Below are 18,006 nucleotides of genomic sequence, written 5' to 3' on the forward strand. Positions count from 1 at the left end.
AGGATACTCACCTCAGACTGTGAAGAGACTGAGGGGAAGGGAGTAAGAGCCAAGCTAAAAGGAATATAGTCCTATGGCCTTGCGGCCTAAGACTCCTTACCTGGACTGATCGAGTCAGGTCAACATTTTACCCACCACTTACTTTATGTTTGTACAGTTTTTCTTTTGTGTGTTTCCACCATGTAAATAAATCTCACTGATTGCCAAGAATCATCCAGAGTCGTCACATCTTCAGTCTGCAACTGCATTCCAACACCCATTCAGTCACAATCTACCCGGTGACTTCGTGTCTCCTCATGGGGTTCGGCGGAGCATCGTCACATTATGGTGGCAGCGGTGGGATCCTGTAGTCCATCTGTTTCTCTGCATACTTTGTTAGCAATCTTCTACTCTGTTCTTCAGTTGGTCAGGACCCCCTCAGGACCACCACAGAGCAGGCATTATTTGGGTGGTGTGTTAGTGTGTGTTGTGCTCTTGTGAGTGGACCAGACACAGCAGTGCTGCTGGAGTTTTAAAACACAGTGTCCACTCACTGTCCACTCTATTAGACACTCCAACCTCGTTGGTCCAACTCACTGATTGAAAACTGTAGGTTATCTGTTGCTGCACAGTTTGTGTTCTTCAGTGGTCACTGGATGCTGATGACTGGATATATTTGGTTGGTAATACCTGTTCTATGGTGGTCCTGTGGGGGTCCTGACCATTGAACAGAGCAAAAAGGGCCTAACAAGGTATACAGGGAAACAGATCTGTAATTGTAGACCTACAAAGCACACTTATATGATAAGTGGAGCTGATAACATGGACAATGAGTTTAGATACAGGGTAGGTGCACATAATAAGGCGCTCCTTGAATACATACCGCCATAGATTAGATTTCCGTATGGGTTTTAGCCAATCCCAACGCAGGAGGCGGGGCTTTACCGGAATACGGGTGGGGAAAAAAAACCACATCACCGTAGCTGACACTTTCAAGGTCGCCTACGCGCGGGGCATCATGGGGAGGATGGAGCATCCTCGGAGCGCCCACCGTTGGCTTTACGAGAACACGCCCCCCGCCGCTGTGAGCTGCAGTCACGAGATGTGATGCAGAATGCGTGTCACGGATAAATGAAGTGGGGGAATAAAGAGAGAGGGGGGAAAAAGAGGTCGAGCTGAATCTCCTTTTTATTGGACGAGGCCAGCCGGGAGGTGTTTTCGTCAAAGGGCAACGTGCGGATGGTCGTGTACTCACTTGGTGACCACTGAGCGGCGAGGAGCTGGATTTCATTCCTCCCTGTGTGGCGGTGGGTCAGCTCAGCTCAGTCACGACGACCAGCTGAAGGTAAGGTCTTCTTTACTGACGCTGCATTAAAGCTTTGGAGTTTTTTCACGGCTTTCTTGGCTTTCTGTTCGACAGCTGTCGAGGGTAATAGCAGCTACTGTGTAGGGAAATGACTTCAGTTTTGGCTACCAAGGCGTGTCAGAGCTGCAGGAGCACTGAAGTGATGCCTCCATTATGCTGTGGAGTGAAGATTACTTAGGGTTTAACATTTGGCCTGTATTTGCAGATTCGACTCGGTTTTACACATAATTATGGCTGAGTAGACCTGGGGAGGAAAACTGGATTCAGCAGTCTAGCGAGGACCTGTTGTATGTCGTATTATTTTGAGACATCCTTCGGTTCCTTCTCTCCTTCATTTCTGTTCTCTCTCCTTTTCTAGGAAACACGCAGTCTGAGTGCGTCTTCCACACGAGCCTCCACGGACGTTGTGTGCTAAACCGCACGTCCGCCCGAAATCAATCAGTCTTCGACTTACCAACTCGGGGAAGATGGAGGGGGAGAAGGTGAGTGAGTGCTCTGCAACACTCAGACAACTAGAGTATGTTCTCAGCATCTCAAGTGTTACATCTGTGCTTTCTCACATTTTAAAATCGGATTAATATCATAGAGAGCTCGTGCAGCTGTTGTGGAAAAGATCACACCAAGGCACTGCAGCAATTAGCCATAATATTAAAACCACCTCCTCGTTTCTACACTCATCATCCATTTCAGCTCCACTTACCATATAGGTGCGTTCTGTAGTTCTGCATTTACAGACATAGACCATCTATTTCTCTCCATACATTGTTCCTCAACGGTCAGGACCCCCCAGAGAACCACCACAGAGCAGGTATTATCTGGGTGGTGGATCATTCTCAGCGCTGCAGTGACACTGACGTGGTGGTGACTTGTTAGTGTGTGTTGTGCTGGTACGCATGGATCAGTCACAGACAGCGGTGCTGCTGGAGTTTTTAAACACACCTACCTTAGACACACCTACCTTGTTGGTCCAGCTTGTAGATGTAAAGTCAGAAACGATAGCTCATCTGTTGCTGCACAGTTTGTATTCATCATTCTCTAGTCCTTCGTCAGTGGTCACAGGATGCTGCAAACAGGAAGCTTTTGGCTGGATATTTTGGTTGGTGGACTATTCTCAGTCCAGCAGTGACATGAGCAGCAGTGCTGTCTGATCCACTCATACTAGCGCAACACACACTAACACACCACCACGTCACACAACACTCACTCAAGCTGTTATTATTTTGCAAAATATATTTTTTTTTCCCATTTTTTGTTCCATGCATGCCAAATCCAACTTTCCTGAAGACCAGGGGAAGCAGAACAACAGATTGTCTCATTCTTTTTCTTTATTTTCAGTAATATTGTAATGTTGACTGACGAGAGACTTTTGCAGTTGTTATCCAATTTATAAATTAAAACATTCAGAAAAATTATTTGCTTGAAAAAGTCAAATTTGAGTAAATTATTAGAAGCGTCCTGTTAGCATGGGTGCCAGATAACTACATTTTGTGTATTTACTAAATTTATGATAAAAAACATTACTTTTACTTATTTATGCCAATTTCAACAAAGAAACCTTTGGTAAAAATTTTATTTGTGATCACATCTTTTCAGTGGTTAGACGCATGTTTTCTTACATTCAATGTTGAAAAAATACCTAACAAAAATAAAATTTTATTTTTAAGAGTTAAAGGGGCTAAATGGCACCCCATCTGTGGAGTTACCTGACACGTCCACGGCAAAATGTACATGCAGTGCATTTGAGAACCACAGAAATGTTCTTTAACATTATAGCTCTATACAAAGCAGTGACATTTTTGCATGTACATGCTTTGTTGTACCATGCATGCTATTCATTCACTGTATTGAATGTCCGTTTTGCTCAGAGCGGTTTATATAGGCCTTTTCCTGCCCGGCTACACTGAGGTATTGAATTTATAGCTCAAATGAGTCAATGCAGTTACACTCTGTTGCTATAAATCTCATGCCTTTTTACACTCAGGATTAGTAGGAGATGATGTATAAATATGGAGAATGGACTGTAGACATAGTGCTGTTTTTGGTTGCTGCTGAATGAAATACAACCTCCTCATAATGAGCGGAGAGTTTTACTGCGCCTTGGCTCAACCAGCCTTTGTGTGGGTCTAATCTAACGTGTCAGTGCAGCTGTCACCTTCAGGTTGTTGCTATGATGACGAGGGTGAGGCAAGAGGTTAACAGAGGATAAAGTAGACATCTTGGGAGAAGAAAGCGGCGAATGCAGGATTATATTGTAGTGCTATAGTGTTTTAGTTTTGTGGATCCACGTTATGCATTAATGTTTGTTTCTCAACACAGTCAAACTGACACAAACGCAGTTTTATCTTTTCTCTACGTTCCATTTGAGGTGCAAGGTTATATATTTTTGGTATGTCTGCGTAACCTGATATGTATGTAGTTCTGTCTTTCAGGCAGTAACCCCGAAAACTTGATTCTGAACTGTTTGTCATGCTAATGATGATATAATCAGGCTAATGCTTTTGTGCACTATCAGCTCAGGTTTACTCAGATTCACTGAGTCATTGTGACTTCACAGAAAGAGAAACAGAGAGAGAGATACAGATACAGAGAGGCAGGGAGGAGAGGGGCGTGTCAGTTGTCTCGAAGTGGAGCCTGCCTGTTTGTTTACCTACACTACTGTTTGGAATGGCAAATGTTTGGAATCACTTGTCATGTAGTAATTATTATTTAGTAATAACTCAGATTGTGGACTGAAACGTTACAAACTAGACACCTGATCATTTATTCACAGTTTAAAGTATTTTGGGAATGACAAGAAGTTATGACGCATCAAACAATGGGAAATGTAATTTAATATTAATCTGCAATATCTGATTGTATATTTAATTATAGTAATTTCCAGACGTAAGAAAACTGAACAGCTGTTTAATTACAAGATTTGGTCACTGCTTTTCAAATCCAAAGTATTCTGGATGTAAATTTTATTGCAAGTTTATTCTTGATGCTATACAGCTTTTTCAGTTACTACTGAATCACCTACAGCTCCATTCATCATAGCAATTTATATATATATATATATATATATATATATATATATATATATATATATATATATAAATAAATAAAAAAAATATATACATTATATATAAATATAAAGTTCCATCTCAAATATTTTTAGCTGTATAAAAAGTATTTGTATTAACATAATTTGTATTAACATAAAACCTTCACCATGGTCAGATGTATATCTGCTTCCACATTAACAGTTCACATATACATTCAACATTAAAACATGTAGTAAAAATCAATAATTACATAACATATAATAATTCCATAATTATCACTTAACTCATAATTCAATTTTGCGCTCCTCCCTATCACAGCAAAGTATTCAGCCATAAAACATGAGTGGAGTTCAAAAAGCTGGTCAATTTTGCTTATTCACATTGATAATTTGTTTTTTTCTCCATCTTTGACAAGGTCTGTCAAGCATGACATGCCCATGCTGTCATACAAAATAGACAGTGAAAACCTATTTTTTGCAATATTCACAAAAAGTAATGTAATTAACTGTTAATGTCTATTGAAGGTCTGGGGGCAGCATATATATTTAGCCTGAAATATTCCACCCCATCACATTCCCCTCCATCACAAGTTCAACATTACAGAGCTATTTAACAATTTCTCCTTCGCTGGCTCAGCTCTTTAGCCTCTTTCCTCTCACAGCGTCGGACAGCCGGGACACTACAAAAGCTACCACCTTTTCGTTTTTTTTTTGCTGCTCTTAGTACAACCATGAATTTTGTAGTTAACAAATCGCGATTATGGATAATATCATCCCCAAATTCCACCTAAAAAAAAAAGGCATTTTCTGACGTTTCAACTAACCACTGGGACACTTAATACGTGCAGAAAATACTGCACACCAGCTGTAGACGAGGATCAGAGGAACTTTATCTTCAGGTTAGAGTTCCAAAGCATGTCCGCATTCATTTTTGATTCCGTACATGTTAAGTAAATTAAGGAGCGTTTACAGCGCCTAGTAGAGAGAAATAACACAGGCAGGTTCTTAACAAACCTCTCTCTCTCTCTCTCTCTCTCTCTCTCTCTCTCTCTCTCTCTCTCTCTGTGAAACTGGTTCGCAAGCCTGCACACTTCTTAAATGTGAACCGCAGTTCCCACCATATTTAGCAAGCTTTTAAAGGTAACTTAATCCCCTCTAATTCTCTCTCAGTTCTTTTACCAAAATGCCGATTATCACCTTTTACACATTGCCATTGGTTTATTTGTCGTCAGTGGATATCCGGTTACATCGCCCTATCACCCAGGCCTAATTAGCATCATATTAGAATTATATTTTTTCATGTGTCTGCAATTGGTATTATATTATTTAAAGCAGTGATTCCAAACTTTTGAACAGTAGCGTATAACATGCTATTTTAGTGCTTTTAGAACCAACGTTCTAAAATAATATTATTGGGCCTTTGCGATGTGTATTTCGTTTGTAATGCTTCACTGCAGATGCTTGTGGTTCCTTTGCATGCCAGTCTTGTACAACCCGTCTGCTCCAGGCTTTTTTGAAATAAAGCCACTCACTGCATGACACACACACATATTCTTCACATCTGAAATGTGAGGTGAAGGTGAATGTAAGGTCGTCTGATCGGAAAGCCTCAGTCGCTCCAGGATCATGTAGCCCACTGCATTTTGCTCTCTCAGCACTGTTGTGTCCTATTGCCCTAGAAACCTGGATTCAGCAGAAAGGCTCAGTGATTTTGTTAAGGGCCGTCCCCTCTAAGTTGGCAAGTCGATTAATCACTTAAAGAATCCTGTCATTGCATTTATTTATTCATTTATACCTTAACCTGTAGTTACTTTAGGAATATACTGGAAGCGAATACTTTATCCGTCATCCTGTTTTACACAACCTGATTGCCACGTGCATGAATCAGGCAGCCCTGTTGGCTGCTGACTGAAGAGTGAGGCAGGTGTAGCAGGGTGAAAAGAAGAAAACCCTTTATTTTTAAAGATTTGTCTGTGCAGGTAGACAGTAATTTGTGAAACTACCATTTCATTTACTACAGTTCAACTTACACTGTGATACACCGCTTCAGAAAGCATGCACATGTGAGTCATTGTCATGATGTATAGTAGAGTGTTCATTCTTAATATGTTTCTTAATTAACATGTGGGTAGTACACTGTCCTTAGCATAGAGCTAATCTTGGTGAAGCAGCTCATGGTCTTGACTAAACTGAAATCATCACAGGGAGAAGAAGTAATGCTTAGTATTAGTGACACTTTGTGCTATTGCTTTTTGAAATTATTTGAGAAAAAAAAAAAATGTTCTCCATGGAATTTGTGAAAATAGGACAAATAATATACTCAAGTCGTTGTCAGTATACTTTGGGAGGGACGTCCAGTATATATATATGTATTTTTACCAAAGGTGGCGTTCAGGATCAGAGTCATAAAAACATGACATTTATTCACTCGTAATGGCTCAAAAACACACGACAACAATGTTTGAGATTTTCTGTCAGTTCCTGTTAAAAAACATGCTTGTTTCTGGTGAATTGGTTAAATAAAACTGTAATGTATCAACATAATACTTTACAATCATTTATTATTTTTACTCATTTCTTATTAGTAGTTGGCGGCATTAGTCAAAAATGATATCTGTTGGTTGACCAAAGTAAAGAGTAGATCAAATCAGGACATTTTTTATAAACTATTGTTGTGCTGGTTATGAAGGGGCCACTCAATAATTAGGACTTTTACTCATGTTTTGTTTGCTGAATGTGGTTTAATGACTTTTTTATGCTCATTTACAGTGCTGTCTACAGCAAAGTCACTCAAAATTCCGTTTTCTGCTTTTTTACACAGAAACAAGTAACGTGCTACCTCCTGTTCTCTCTGGGCACAGCTGTTATTGGCTCCCTGCAGTTTGGCTACAACACAGGGGTCATCAATGCACCTGAACAGGTAAAAGAGTATGTGGGTGTGCATGTGAGATCACTTTCTGTTGTATTTTTCTTCATCTGTTAGAGGTGAAGAGAATGACTGTTTTATCTCTTGCGGTAGTGACATGTAGTCAGATTAATAGGCATGTACATTAAAGCAATAAATCATCTCGGCGCCGTCTCAGCTGTTTGTCATAATAATGTTCTTGCTCTGACCTTCTTCAGAAACTGCAAGCGTTCTTCAACGAGACTTGGGTGAAACGTTATGGGAAGCCTATTGATCCTGGAGTTTCTATCTTTGTGTGGAGCTTAGCGGTGGCCATTTTCAGTGTCGGTGGAATGGTGGGCTCCTTCAGTGTCGGTGTGGTGGCAGATAAGTTTGGACGGTAGGTAAAAACAAATGTTCGTTTCCCATGCTCACTGTAACTTAATCTTCAGTCAGTGAGCGTTCACCAAGCTTTAGCTAAAGTGGCTGGTGATATATAAAAAACTAGTGCTTGTTTTGTAATTCAAATGTAAGCAGTGTTTGCATATAACTCCTTACAGTCAAAAGAGAATTCAAACTTTAGCAATGTTCACAAAATATATCACTCACATACAAAATAAAATCACAGTGTGAGTTTCTGCAGTGAACCCATGATTGTGAGCTGCAGCTGCAAGTCATGACTAATATTAGTGCAGTGATATGCTCACCTTCTCTTACTACTACTCTCGGGCTCAGACCCTGCTCCCCGATATTGTTTTTGTAGACCTATAGAGAAAAGAAAAAAAAATCATATTTATTCATTTTTGTTTTAGCATTAGAGTGCTGGCAATTATGCTAATATGTTAGCTATTGTAGCTAACAGGAAGACAAGACAATCTCTAACATTTTTGAGCATCATAGCAGAGAAATCCACCTTGTCATTCTGTCTTGACAGACGTAAGTCAATGTTCCTGGTGAATGTCTTGGCCTTGATCGGTGGAGGGCTGATGGGGCTGTGCACTCTCTGCTCTTCCTTCGAGATGGTCATTGCTGGCCGGCTGGTTATCGGGCTTTTCTGTGGCCTCTTCACTGGTCTCACTCCGATGTATGTCGGAGAAGTATCACCCACCCCTCTGCGTGGAGCCTTTGGGACTCTGCACCAGCTGGGTGTGGTAGTGGGCATCTTGATTTCGCAGGTGAATTATTATCTGTGATATAGTGTAAATTTTAAAGGATTTTCCTTATGTTCTCCCAGTCAAATTAGTTTACCCCTTGGGGGTTGAGAAATATTACTTTCATTTGCTGTACTATACAAAATTCAACACATTAAAATTACACATGTAATGATATATTTAAACAAGAATATAGCTCAGATTATTGCTGTGTTACCTTACTGTTTGATGTTCAGTCAACTCTGTTCAGCTTTTTTAAATTAAATCAATTGAATTTAATCAGTGAATTTTACAGTGCTACATTTTCTTATTCTTTAAAATTAAACAGGTTGTTTAATGTGTCTTAAAGACTCATACTTGCAAATGACCTATGATTGGCTCACCCTTTCACAAGTCAAATGAGGCACACCATGTTCAGACAAATTCTGGGCTAAAATTTATGTGTTACAAGAATGTTTTTAGCACACAATGTTTCCCACAGACTGCCTAGTTTATGTCTAGCATTGTTTCTTTTAAGGATTTGAAAATCTGCATGTGATGCACAGATAACATGGGGCATATTTTCACTCTGTAGCTTGCTACCCTAGCACAACCTAATCTGCTAAGACTGCCTAACCTTACCTGCATAAATTTCTGCTACCTGGCTACTGCTAACATTCCAACTTCGCTTGTTGGTGTCTCCTGTCTGCTTTATGGTCGCATGTAGATCTTTGGTCTGGAGTTTCTTCTCGGCTCAGATAAACTGTGGCCTGTGCTGCTATCTCTGACTGTGGTACCTGCAGTTATACAGTGTCTGCTACTGCCTTTCTGCCCCGAGAGCCCCCGCTACCTTCTTATTAACCTCAATCAGGAGGAGGAGGCTCGCAAAGGTGAGTTCTTAGCATTTAATAAAAGCTTGCTTGTCGCATTATTTTATTTCTGTAGTGCTATTTTACTTAGTTTTATTTTTATCATTTTTCATTCATTAACGTAACGTCAGGAAAGTCTGAACACAAATTAAGCGTACATGTGTAGCTCAAGTACATTTTAATCGAGCAGGTTTCAAAGCTGCATGTCAGAACAGAAATGATGACCAGCACCAGAAAAAAATATAGACTTTACAAACAAGGAATTCATATTTAATGACAGGACCAAAATAAAAAGTCTCTCTGCACTGCATATGACTGCTCCACAGAGAAACTAAAGCTAAAGGTTCTTGAGCCTAAAGACTAACAGCAGCTTATGACACCTTTCTTATACTCAGTTTATGAGGACAATGTGATGCTTTCCTTTACATTTAAAATTAAAGAAAAGTGCACACTTTATATCACAACAGATACTCCTGGGGCCAGTCTCACAAAGCAGATTTGACAGAGATAGCTTTCCTGACTAAGTTCTCTCACAAAACCTTACAAATGGAACAGGGAAAAAAATGAATAATTTTCTCTGTTAACCAGGGTTTAGATACTCAAGCTGTGATTTATCCTCATACACATGCACCTGAAAGCGTGCGTTTATGATGAACAGCCAGTCAAGTGATTACCGTCATGTGATAAATGGCACAGTGGTCACAAAGAGAAAAGTCCTGGAGGGGTCCACTTTCATCATCCCTGATTGGTCAGCAGTGTGGCCCAGATTGGTCTAAGAACTATTTATGATACAAAATCTTGAATGCAACTTGCCCTGGAGAGGTTAGATCAAATTAAGCTTAAATTAGCTGGCTAATCTTGAAATCCTGCTTCATGAGACAGGCCCCATATATATTTTTCTACCTTATTATCACTGATTTATTCTTTGTGTACATTTTGAGTAATATCTATGGCTGGGACAATTAGATGTTTTGGAAAATTGATAAATTGGGCTAGTATTATTGATAAATATAAATATTTTCATTTTTGAAACAGTATGTTTTTTACATGAACATAGTCAGTACATCTAGGACTGCTTCCATTTTTGCAACAGAGAGGTGATTAATCATTATGGTATTTTCACAGTCTGTGTTGTATGGGAAAAAAAATATCAAAACAAAAATTGAAAACTTAACCAACCAACTAATAGCATCTTTCACATCGAAGCTCATGAATACTCATGGTTTGTTTGCTCCTTTTAATGCTCGTAGCTTCAAACTGAAGCAGAGTCACTAACTCACACTCATGGTCAATGCTGAATTATTTAGCAGAATGGGCTGTTACTCAGAAACTGCGTCTTTGAGTCGCACTGGCGAAAAGAAAAAAACCTTGCATTAAAGTCCTATAAAAAATCATCAGAGCAAAAGTTTCAGTGCATTAAAAATATCATCAGCTCTTCCCCCTGTACAAATCAATGGTGTGAAAAACCTCACAACGACTAATTAGTAACTATGAATATGATATGTTTTTCCCATGTACCAGTGTGGTTGTCACATTGTGGCTCTCAGGACAACTCACTGATGTGTGAAATAAATAAATAAATAAATAGTACAGGTCAGATCACAGAACAACTTACAAAGTGGAAAGAAAAAATAGCGCATTCTACCATTTCAACAAAAATAAGATTGATAAACCAATGCATTTTAAAAAAGTAATTACTGGTAAATCCATAAGTGCTCCGAGCCCTAGTAATATCTACATTTTTACTTGTTGCATTTTGAATTTGTGCCCAACATGTTGCTGTTTAATGCTTTGTCTCTCTCTGAAATTAATTTTATGATTCACCTCTCTTCATGTCACAATTTGCTGCCCGTGTTCTCATCCCACTGGCGCCATTATCTGTCTGAGCTACTCATTTATTTGATAACCCAGACCTGTCTCCTAACGACCACGGTTTTGTGTCTCAGCACTTGTGCGTCTTCGAGGCTTTGAGGACGTGTCGAAGGATATGCAGGAAATGAAGGAGGAGAGCGTGAAGATGAACATGGAGAAGAAGGTTACCATCCCTGAGCTCTTCCGTACCGCCACATACCGCCAGCCTCTTCTCATTGCGGTTGTTCTGCAGCTGTCCCAGCAGCTGTCTGGCATCAATGCTGTAAGTAACCTACCAAAGCCCATCCCACAGTCCAAAACTATGACCTCTTAATTTGCATGACCGTTTCTTATCTTGCTTTCTCTTCTTCTTTGTTTCTCTCAGGTGTTCTACTACTCAACTGGTATTTTTGAGTCTGCTGGTGTGACCCAACCCATATACGCTACCATTGGAGCTGGAGCTGTCAACGTTGTTTTCACTGTGGTTTCGGTAAGTGTCCAAGCCCTTGACTTAAAGAGGAATTCCACTGATATTTCACCAGTTCTGCATAATTTAGTGGATGAGATGTAAACAAAGTCATTTTATTTACTATCCAAGACAACCAGTGAACCTATGTGTATCTTCTTTTATGTAATGCTGACAAGGATAAAATAGTATTAAATCTGAAAAAATATGTTTTCTTTGGGGCCTATTTTACGTCTTGCATATGAATATATTATATAAATACATTTTAGGCCAAAACTTGCTCTCAAAAGTGCCAGACAGTGTGTTCATAACTATTTCATGTGATAACTTTCTGCTCTGTGAGGTGGCTTTTAGAGGTTCCTATCACCACCACTGTGAACTGGCTCAGTAAGTTTCTCTAGAACAGAGCTTTTCACATCAGACCACTTTGTTTACATCTTAACCATCTAATTATGCAGAAATCTTTGAAAAATCAATGGCGTCAATGGCAAGATTGTTCAGAACATGTAAACATTAATATGTGATTTTGCTTGAAGCTGTTCCTTGTTGAGAGGGCTGGACGAAGGTCATTGCACCTTATTGGCTTAGGTGGTATGGCTGTCAGCGCCCTGCTTATGACCATCGCCCTCCTATTGGTAGGTTGACTTTGGAATTCTACTCTCTTGTAGTTATCTCAACAATAAAGTTATAAATATTAGCATTTTTGAAAAATGTAAAAAAAAAAAATTCTTTTCCTGAGCAGAAGCACATCGAGTCTCTGAGCTACCTGAGCATTGCAGCAGTGTTTGCCTTTGTGGCTATGTTTGAGATGGGCCCAGGACCCATTCCCTGGTTCATTGTGGCCGAGCTCTTCTCCCAGGGGCCCCGTCCTGCTGCCATGGCCATTGCTGGATTCTCTAACTGGACAGCCAACTTCCTCGTGGGCATCAGCTTCCCCAAATTGGAGGTATACAGTCTGTCTTGCATAGTTAATGTGCACTGATTAAACACACTACTCTTTAGATGTTATTTGTACATGATAGTGTCTTTTTACAATATTTAAATGCCTTCTGAGTTGACTGTTTAGTAGAGATGGCACAGTACCACGTTTTCTTTTCTGATACAGATATCGATGTCGAAACCTTCAGCCAATGCTGATATGATCTGATAATTTTTCTTTAAAGACTGTTTTAAAATAAGCTTTAAAGTGAGCAGTTTTTAATTAAGCACTTCACTTAGGATGAGCATCTAAAATAGGCTATCATGTTTAAACTACTTAAACTAGACAACAACATGAGAATATGTGGCATGTTAGGCTAGATTTGTTACAGGATTGGATCGGATTCATTCCTTTTTCCACTCCGATGTCATGTCTAGCATGTTCTGCTGATAATCGGTCCGATACAGATACCCAGCAATTAGCCCTACACGATATAGACATGAAATTCGATGTTTGATAAAGTTGTTGGATACCAAGATGATGATATGAGAAGCAATGACGATATTAAAATAGCGTGCCTCTGAGTGGAGGAGCCACAAGTACGTTTTTTTTTTTGTGCAGACAGAAATCTAACTTCTCCTTTAAGCAAACAGCAAAATAAAAATGAAATGCAGAATAAAACAGTCCTTTCTCTACATCTTTTAATTGCTGGTTGAGGATCCATCCATCTTTCCATGATGACTTAACTGGGTATTACTTGTCTAGTTCTTATTATCATGTTTTCATTCAGTAATAAAAATAGATGCGTGTTGTTTGGTTTACATTCAGTTGGCTTTAGGTGGTGATTCTGAATAAGTAATAGAAAACAAGTGACATAGATTAACCTCACTGGCTTCCAAAATTAAAATGCAAAATTGGACTAAGGCTAATATAATAGCACTCAATAATACAGTATTTTAAGTATACTTTTAAGTATACCATATACTTTTTTAACATTTAATTTAAATGTTATTTGATGTTATATTGTCCAAAATATGTTTTAAAAAAATATATTTTCAGTCTTGACTCGGACTCACCACTAATTGGACTCGTCTTAATTACAATAGTTTCACTATCAAAAGCTATTTGACTGCTGATGGCACCGGTTAGGGAAGAATTTAGAGTGCCATGAGGTGATTCAGTGTAAAAACGGTCAGGATTCCCTAAACAGCTTTTTCTATTCATATTTGCAGTTAGTCTACAAAAACAAATAAAAATGTGCATTTTTTATTTTAGGTATAGGCCTTCAAATACAAAAATATGTATATTTAAATGAATTAAAAAGCTCCTTATGATGATGCAGATTTGTTGTGACAGTAGCCAGTGTTGCTTCATACATTTTACCCTGCAGTCTATGCATTTTACATACAAAACTGAGAGTGAGAATAGTCATCACATTTTAAGCAGTTTTACAGCCTAGTAGTTTAGGATAGAGAGCAAGTAACTTAACCATGGATGAACAGGTAAGTTGCTTGTTCTCCACATGGATGATTAATGTTCAAGCTTAGCACAGTGTAGAAATGCACTTTTTGGACTTGTAACTCTACATTCCCACCAATCTGACCGCATCACTTTGGTGTGTTTATTGCAGAAATTCAGCCCTATAATCAATATGCTGTTTCGATTGCATTTTCATGCATTTTTTTGTTTTTAGTATGACTAGTAAAATGCACTGAATTGTGCTGTCTTCCTAATCTTTTTATTCCATTTGACAGGAAATTTGTGGGCCATACGTTTTCATCATCTTCATGATCTTCCTCATCCTCTTCTTCGTCTTCACATTCTTCCGTGTTCCTGAGACAAAGGGGCGAACCTTTGAAGACATCGCTCGAGAATTCCGCGGTGCTCCACCTCCTTCAACTACTGCTGTAGAGGAGGCCAGCGGAGTCATGGCGTCCACTTCTCCAGTAAAAGAGAAAGTTCCCTTGGTGGCAGCCAATTCTGGAGCAGAGGAGAAGCCCAGCTCTTCTGTGAAGGCTGCTTCAGAGGCCGCCAAGGGTGAGGAGAAACCTGAGTCTGCTACAGAGCCACTAGTTAAATCCACTACAGAGGAGAAATCTAATTCCACTGTCCAGGAAAGTGTTTAGACTTGTTTTGTTTTGTTTTTTGTTTTTTTTAAAAAACAAGTATTTATTAGAAAAGTGGAGTTTCACTAGAAATTATCAAAAGAAAGAAATGTCTGCAGAAAGTCATGACTATTCTATTGGTTTTTGAAGGAAAGATGTGTTGATGTTGTGTGTAGCTGATGGTTTGGTGCAATATCCTCATGAATTATTTATTTTTATGGTATTATATTATTGTCTTTACATTTCAGTAGATATCTACCTATATTTTGTTGTCATATATCAACAGATACTTTTAAGTAGGGTTTAAAAGGGAATTTAGATTTTTACATTTAGCTTTCATCATTACTAACAAAAGCCAAAGTTTAAATAAGAACTAATCTTAAGCAAGAGAATTATAGATGATTTTAGTTGTCCAGACATTCATGATAATTAGTAGTTATTTTAGATGAAGGAACCTCAAGACATTGCACTGAATTTTTGTATGTTATTACGCAATACAGTCTACTGTTAATTATTACAAGATATTCACCACATTTGAGTGGTTAATGGTCAAGGGAATGAAAAGATGAAAAGGAATATTTAGTTATGCCACTATAAACAGTTAATATCAGAATAAAGCTGCATTAACATTGGCTTTGCTGTTACTAAAACGTGATGTCGCATTTAGGACTTAGGCCACAAAAGGAGACTGTCGTCAGACTGAAAGAAAAGCACAAAAGCATTGAAACGACTTAAGTAGGATAATTTGTGAAATATACATGTGTATATATATATATATATATATATATATATATATATATATATACACACACATCTGTTTAGGGGCCGCTAAGCCATTGGAAAATAGTCCAGTGATAGAATAGCTAGTTTACTGCCAAAAATATTTGCTCAGCTATTCAGTGAGTGCAATGAATAGTTCTTTTTAAAATTCCCATAATCAAATAATATCTTGAATGTAAAGAGGAGTATTGTGGAGTTATGGTGAGGTGCACATAGGGTCCAAGTGGAGCTTCTGACACATTTTGCTAACTGTTATTGTTCTCTGTCAGTTGATCACATGTAAACACTTTAAAGCAAAATCAGAGCTCCTACATTTGTATGGTTCAGAAATGAGTAAAATCTAATCTACAGATAATTGATTGGTTGTTCAGTGACTTTATCTCTGCACTTTCTGAGATTTTATTTTTTAACAACATATTTATTTATTTATTGTATGTGATATTAAATTACGGTTGAGTATATACATGTCTAGTAGATTTATATTTGTCACCATTTCCTAGATATTGCTATTTTTGTGCACTCATGTAAAAGTATTTACAGCTAATTTATTCACCAAGAGGAATTTAGGAACTGCTGCTTTTTCCTGTCTTAATGTGTTGTGGCAATGTTTTCTATCATGAAATGAAGTGGGGAAAACAGAGATATGGTCTTAGCAAGGTAATGTGCAAGTGCTGCATCTTTCTATTTAAAGGCTTTTGGGACTTCTTAGATGTAGTGTTCCTCAGTCTGCAAGCTGTTGGACACGTCAAAATTAAAATCAGACATGGAGTTTGGAACGCGCTGCGAATTAACAGTCGGTGGCGTCGTTTCCAGTGCTTGTCTAACTCCAAAAAGGCGCAAAACGGAATCGATAGGCCTCGAAGAGCTGCTTACATCAGTGCTAGCATCACTAAGCTTGTTCTTACCTTGCTGTTAACATCACCCGCCTACCTTACTGCACACTGTAAACAACACTGTATAAAGCTCAGAGTATATTGATCTAAATATATATTTTTAAAGGTTGGTGTTTTGTGTTTAAATCTTTATGAATGTTTGTTTCTCTAGCTTCATATGATTGGTACTCTAGGCCAAAACATTAAAGGAGGAAATCAAGTAGAAGGATGACACATCTATATGGAGGTTTCTTTGTTTGTTTGTTTGTTTGTTTGTTTGCTTGCTCGCTTACTTTTTTCCATTGAAACCTGGGCAACAAAAGAAACGGTTAGCAATTCTGAATGGATACGTGTCTAATAGATTGTTAGATTGTACCCCTTAACAATTATTTGTGAATTAATGAGTAGAATAGTTGTGAATAGTTAGTAATATTCCTTTTAAATCAGATGTGAACATGAAAAATTCAAACCTCACAAATAGAACACAAAAATGTCTGGCTAAGAAAACACGCTTGGCTGTAAATCTCTTTTTGAAAGGCAGTTTAGAGTATCAGAGTAACAGAGCATCTGTTCGTAGTTCCATATGTGCAAGGCTGTGTCACTCAAATTTCAAACTAGGATTCAGATAGTTGTGAATTTGCAGCAGGTTTGTTAAGCTTTTCCCCTTTTGATCCTCTGATAATCATGTTTATATTTCTTGTGTGTGTGTGACTGTGACCAAATGTGCCCTCTACTGTCTAAATTGTGAACGACATGAAATGTGTAGTATTTTTGCATGGTGACCTGTAGAGCTGCTGATGTTTGTTTCTTCACCATTTTTATTTTCACTTTCGTGTTGTTGCGTCTCTGTAATGTTCCTGTAAATTTACATCACACCTCATGTATCTGCAGCTTCTTCGTGCCTCTGTGTTGAAGTGGATCCTGTCTTTGAGAAACAGGATTAATGTGTGATGCTTCAATTCACGCGAAAGAACATAGAAACTACTCAGATAAGGGCAAGAGCTTTGGACAATGAGAATTCCAGTTACACTGAGCCATCATTATACATCAACTAGTTAAAATCACAGTGTTTATATCCACTGGCTGGTTGTATAGTCATGTATGTTTAGGAGCTAAGCAAAAAAAGCTTTTAAAAAAGCAAAGACAGATTATGCTTCACCGTTGCTTCATTGTACTTGTATCATGAACGTTTGTATATATGATGTTATATATGTTATTTAATAAAAGTTAGTATATACACTCATGAACTGATGTTTAATATTTTCAGCAATCCATAAAACAGCTCTGCTCTCTGCTGTAATTTGAACTGAATTTGGTGCTTTTAAACTCCATTTATAGGACTTTATAACTGTGCATCAAAAACATTAATGACTTCAGTGAGGGCACACTGCTTCATTCAGCCAATGAGCCAGTGAGCTCACCAACCAATCAGCGCTCAGTAGCAGTAATGCCTGCACAGTGTTCAGTATGTCCTGCACACCTGATCCAACTAATCAGCTAATTATCAATGTTATTCATTAGCTGGCTCAGGTGTTTTGGGAGAGGGAGTAGTTGAAAGAGTTGGAGGCAGTGGCTCCTCACGAGTTGAATAACCACTGATCTAGGCATCACTGCCATGACACTACCTCCACCATGCTTGACTTTCTCCACACTTTGGCCTTTCCATCATTTTGGTTAAGGTTAATTGTCGGCTGGAATGGGTTAAATGTTTTTTTTTTTTTTGAAAGGATTTTATAAGTATA

At 38.5% G+C, this 18,006-nt stretch overlaps 1 protein-coding gene across 1 annotated transcript; it reads left to right on the top strand.

Annotated features, from left to right (window-relative positions):
• Positions 1–1,049: 1,049 nt before the first annotated feature.
• Positions 1,050–14,633, top strand: slc2a3a (solute carrier family 2 member 3a). The gene is made up of 11 exons (XM_036567255.1): positions 1,050–1,324; positions 1,704–1,827; positions 7,210–7,308; positions 7,512–7,672; positions 8,207–8,447; positions 9,130–9,292; positions 11,218–11,405; positions 11,508–11,612; positions 12,125–12,223; positions 12,331–12,534; positions 14,262–14,633. Exons 2-11 carry the CDS (start codon positions 1,813–1,815, stop codon positions 14,631–14,633), a joined length of 1,647 nt encoding a protein of 548 aa, XP_036423148.1. The 5' UTR covers positions 1,050–1,324; positions 1,704–1,812.
• Positions 14,634–18,006: the final 3,373 nt, after the last annotated feature.

Source organism: Colossoma macropomum, unplaced genomic scaffold (genome assembly GCF_904425465.1).
Source record: "Colossoma macropomum unplaced genomic scaffold, Colossoma_macropomum, whole genome shotgun sequence".
Classification (NCBI taxonomy): domain Eukaryota; kingdom Metazoa; phylum Chordata; class Actinopteri; order Characiformes; family Serrasalmidae; genus Colossoma; species Colossoma macropomum.

Bases quoted from the DNA above. Each gene is read 5' to 3' on its own strand.
- slc2a3a (XM_036567255.1), top strand. The intron at 7,309-7,511 runs GTAAAAGAGTAT...GACCTTCTTCAG, and splicing joins TCATCAATGCACCTGAACAG to AAACTGCAAGCGTTCTTCAA. The intron at 12,535-14,261 runs GTATACAGTCTG...TCCATTTGACAG, and splicing joins TCAGCTTCCCCAAATTGGAG to GAAATTTGTGGGCCATACGT.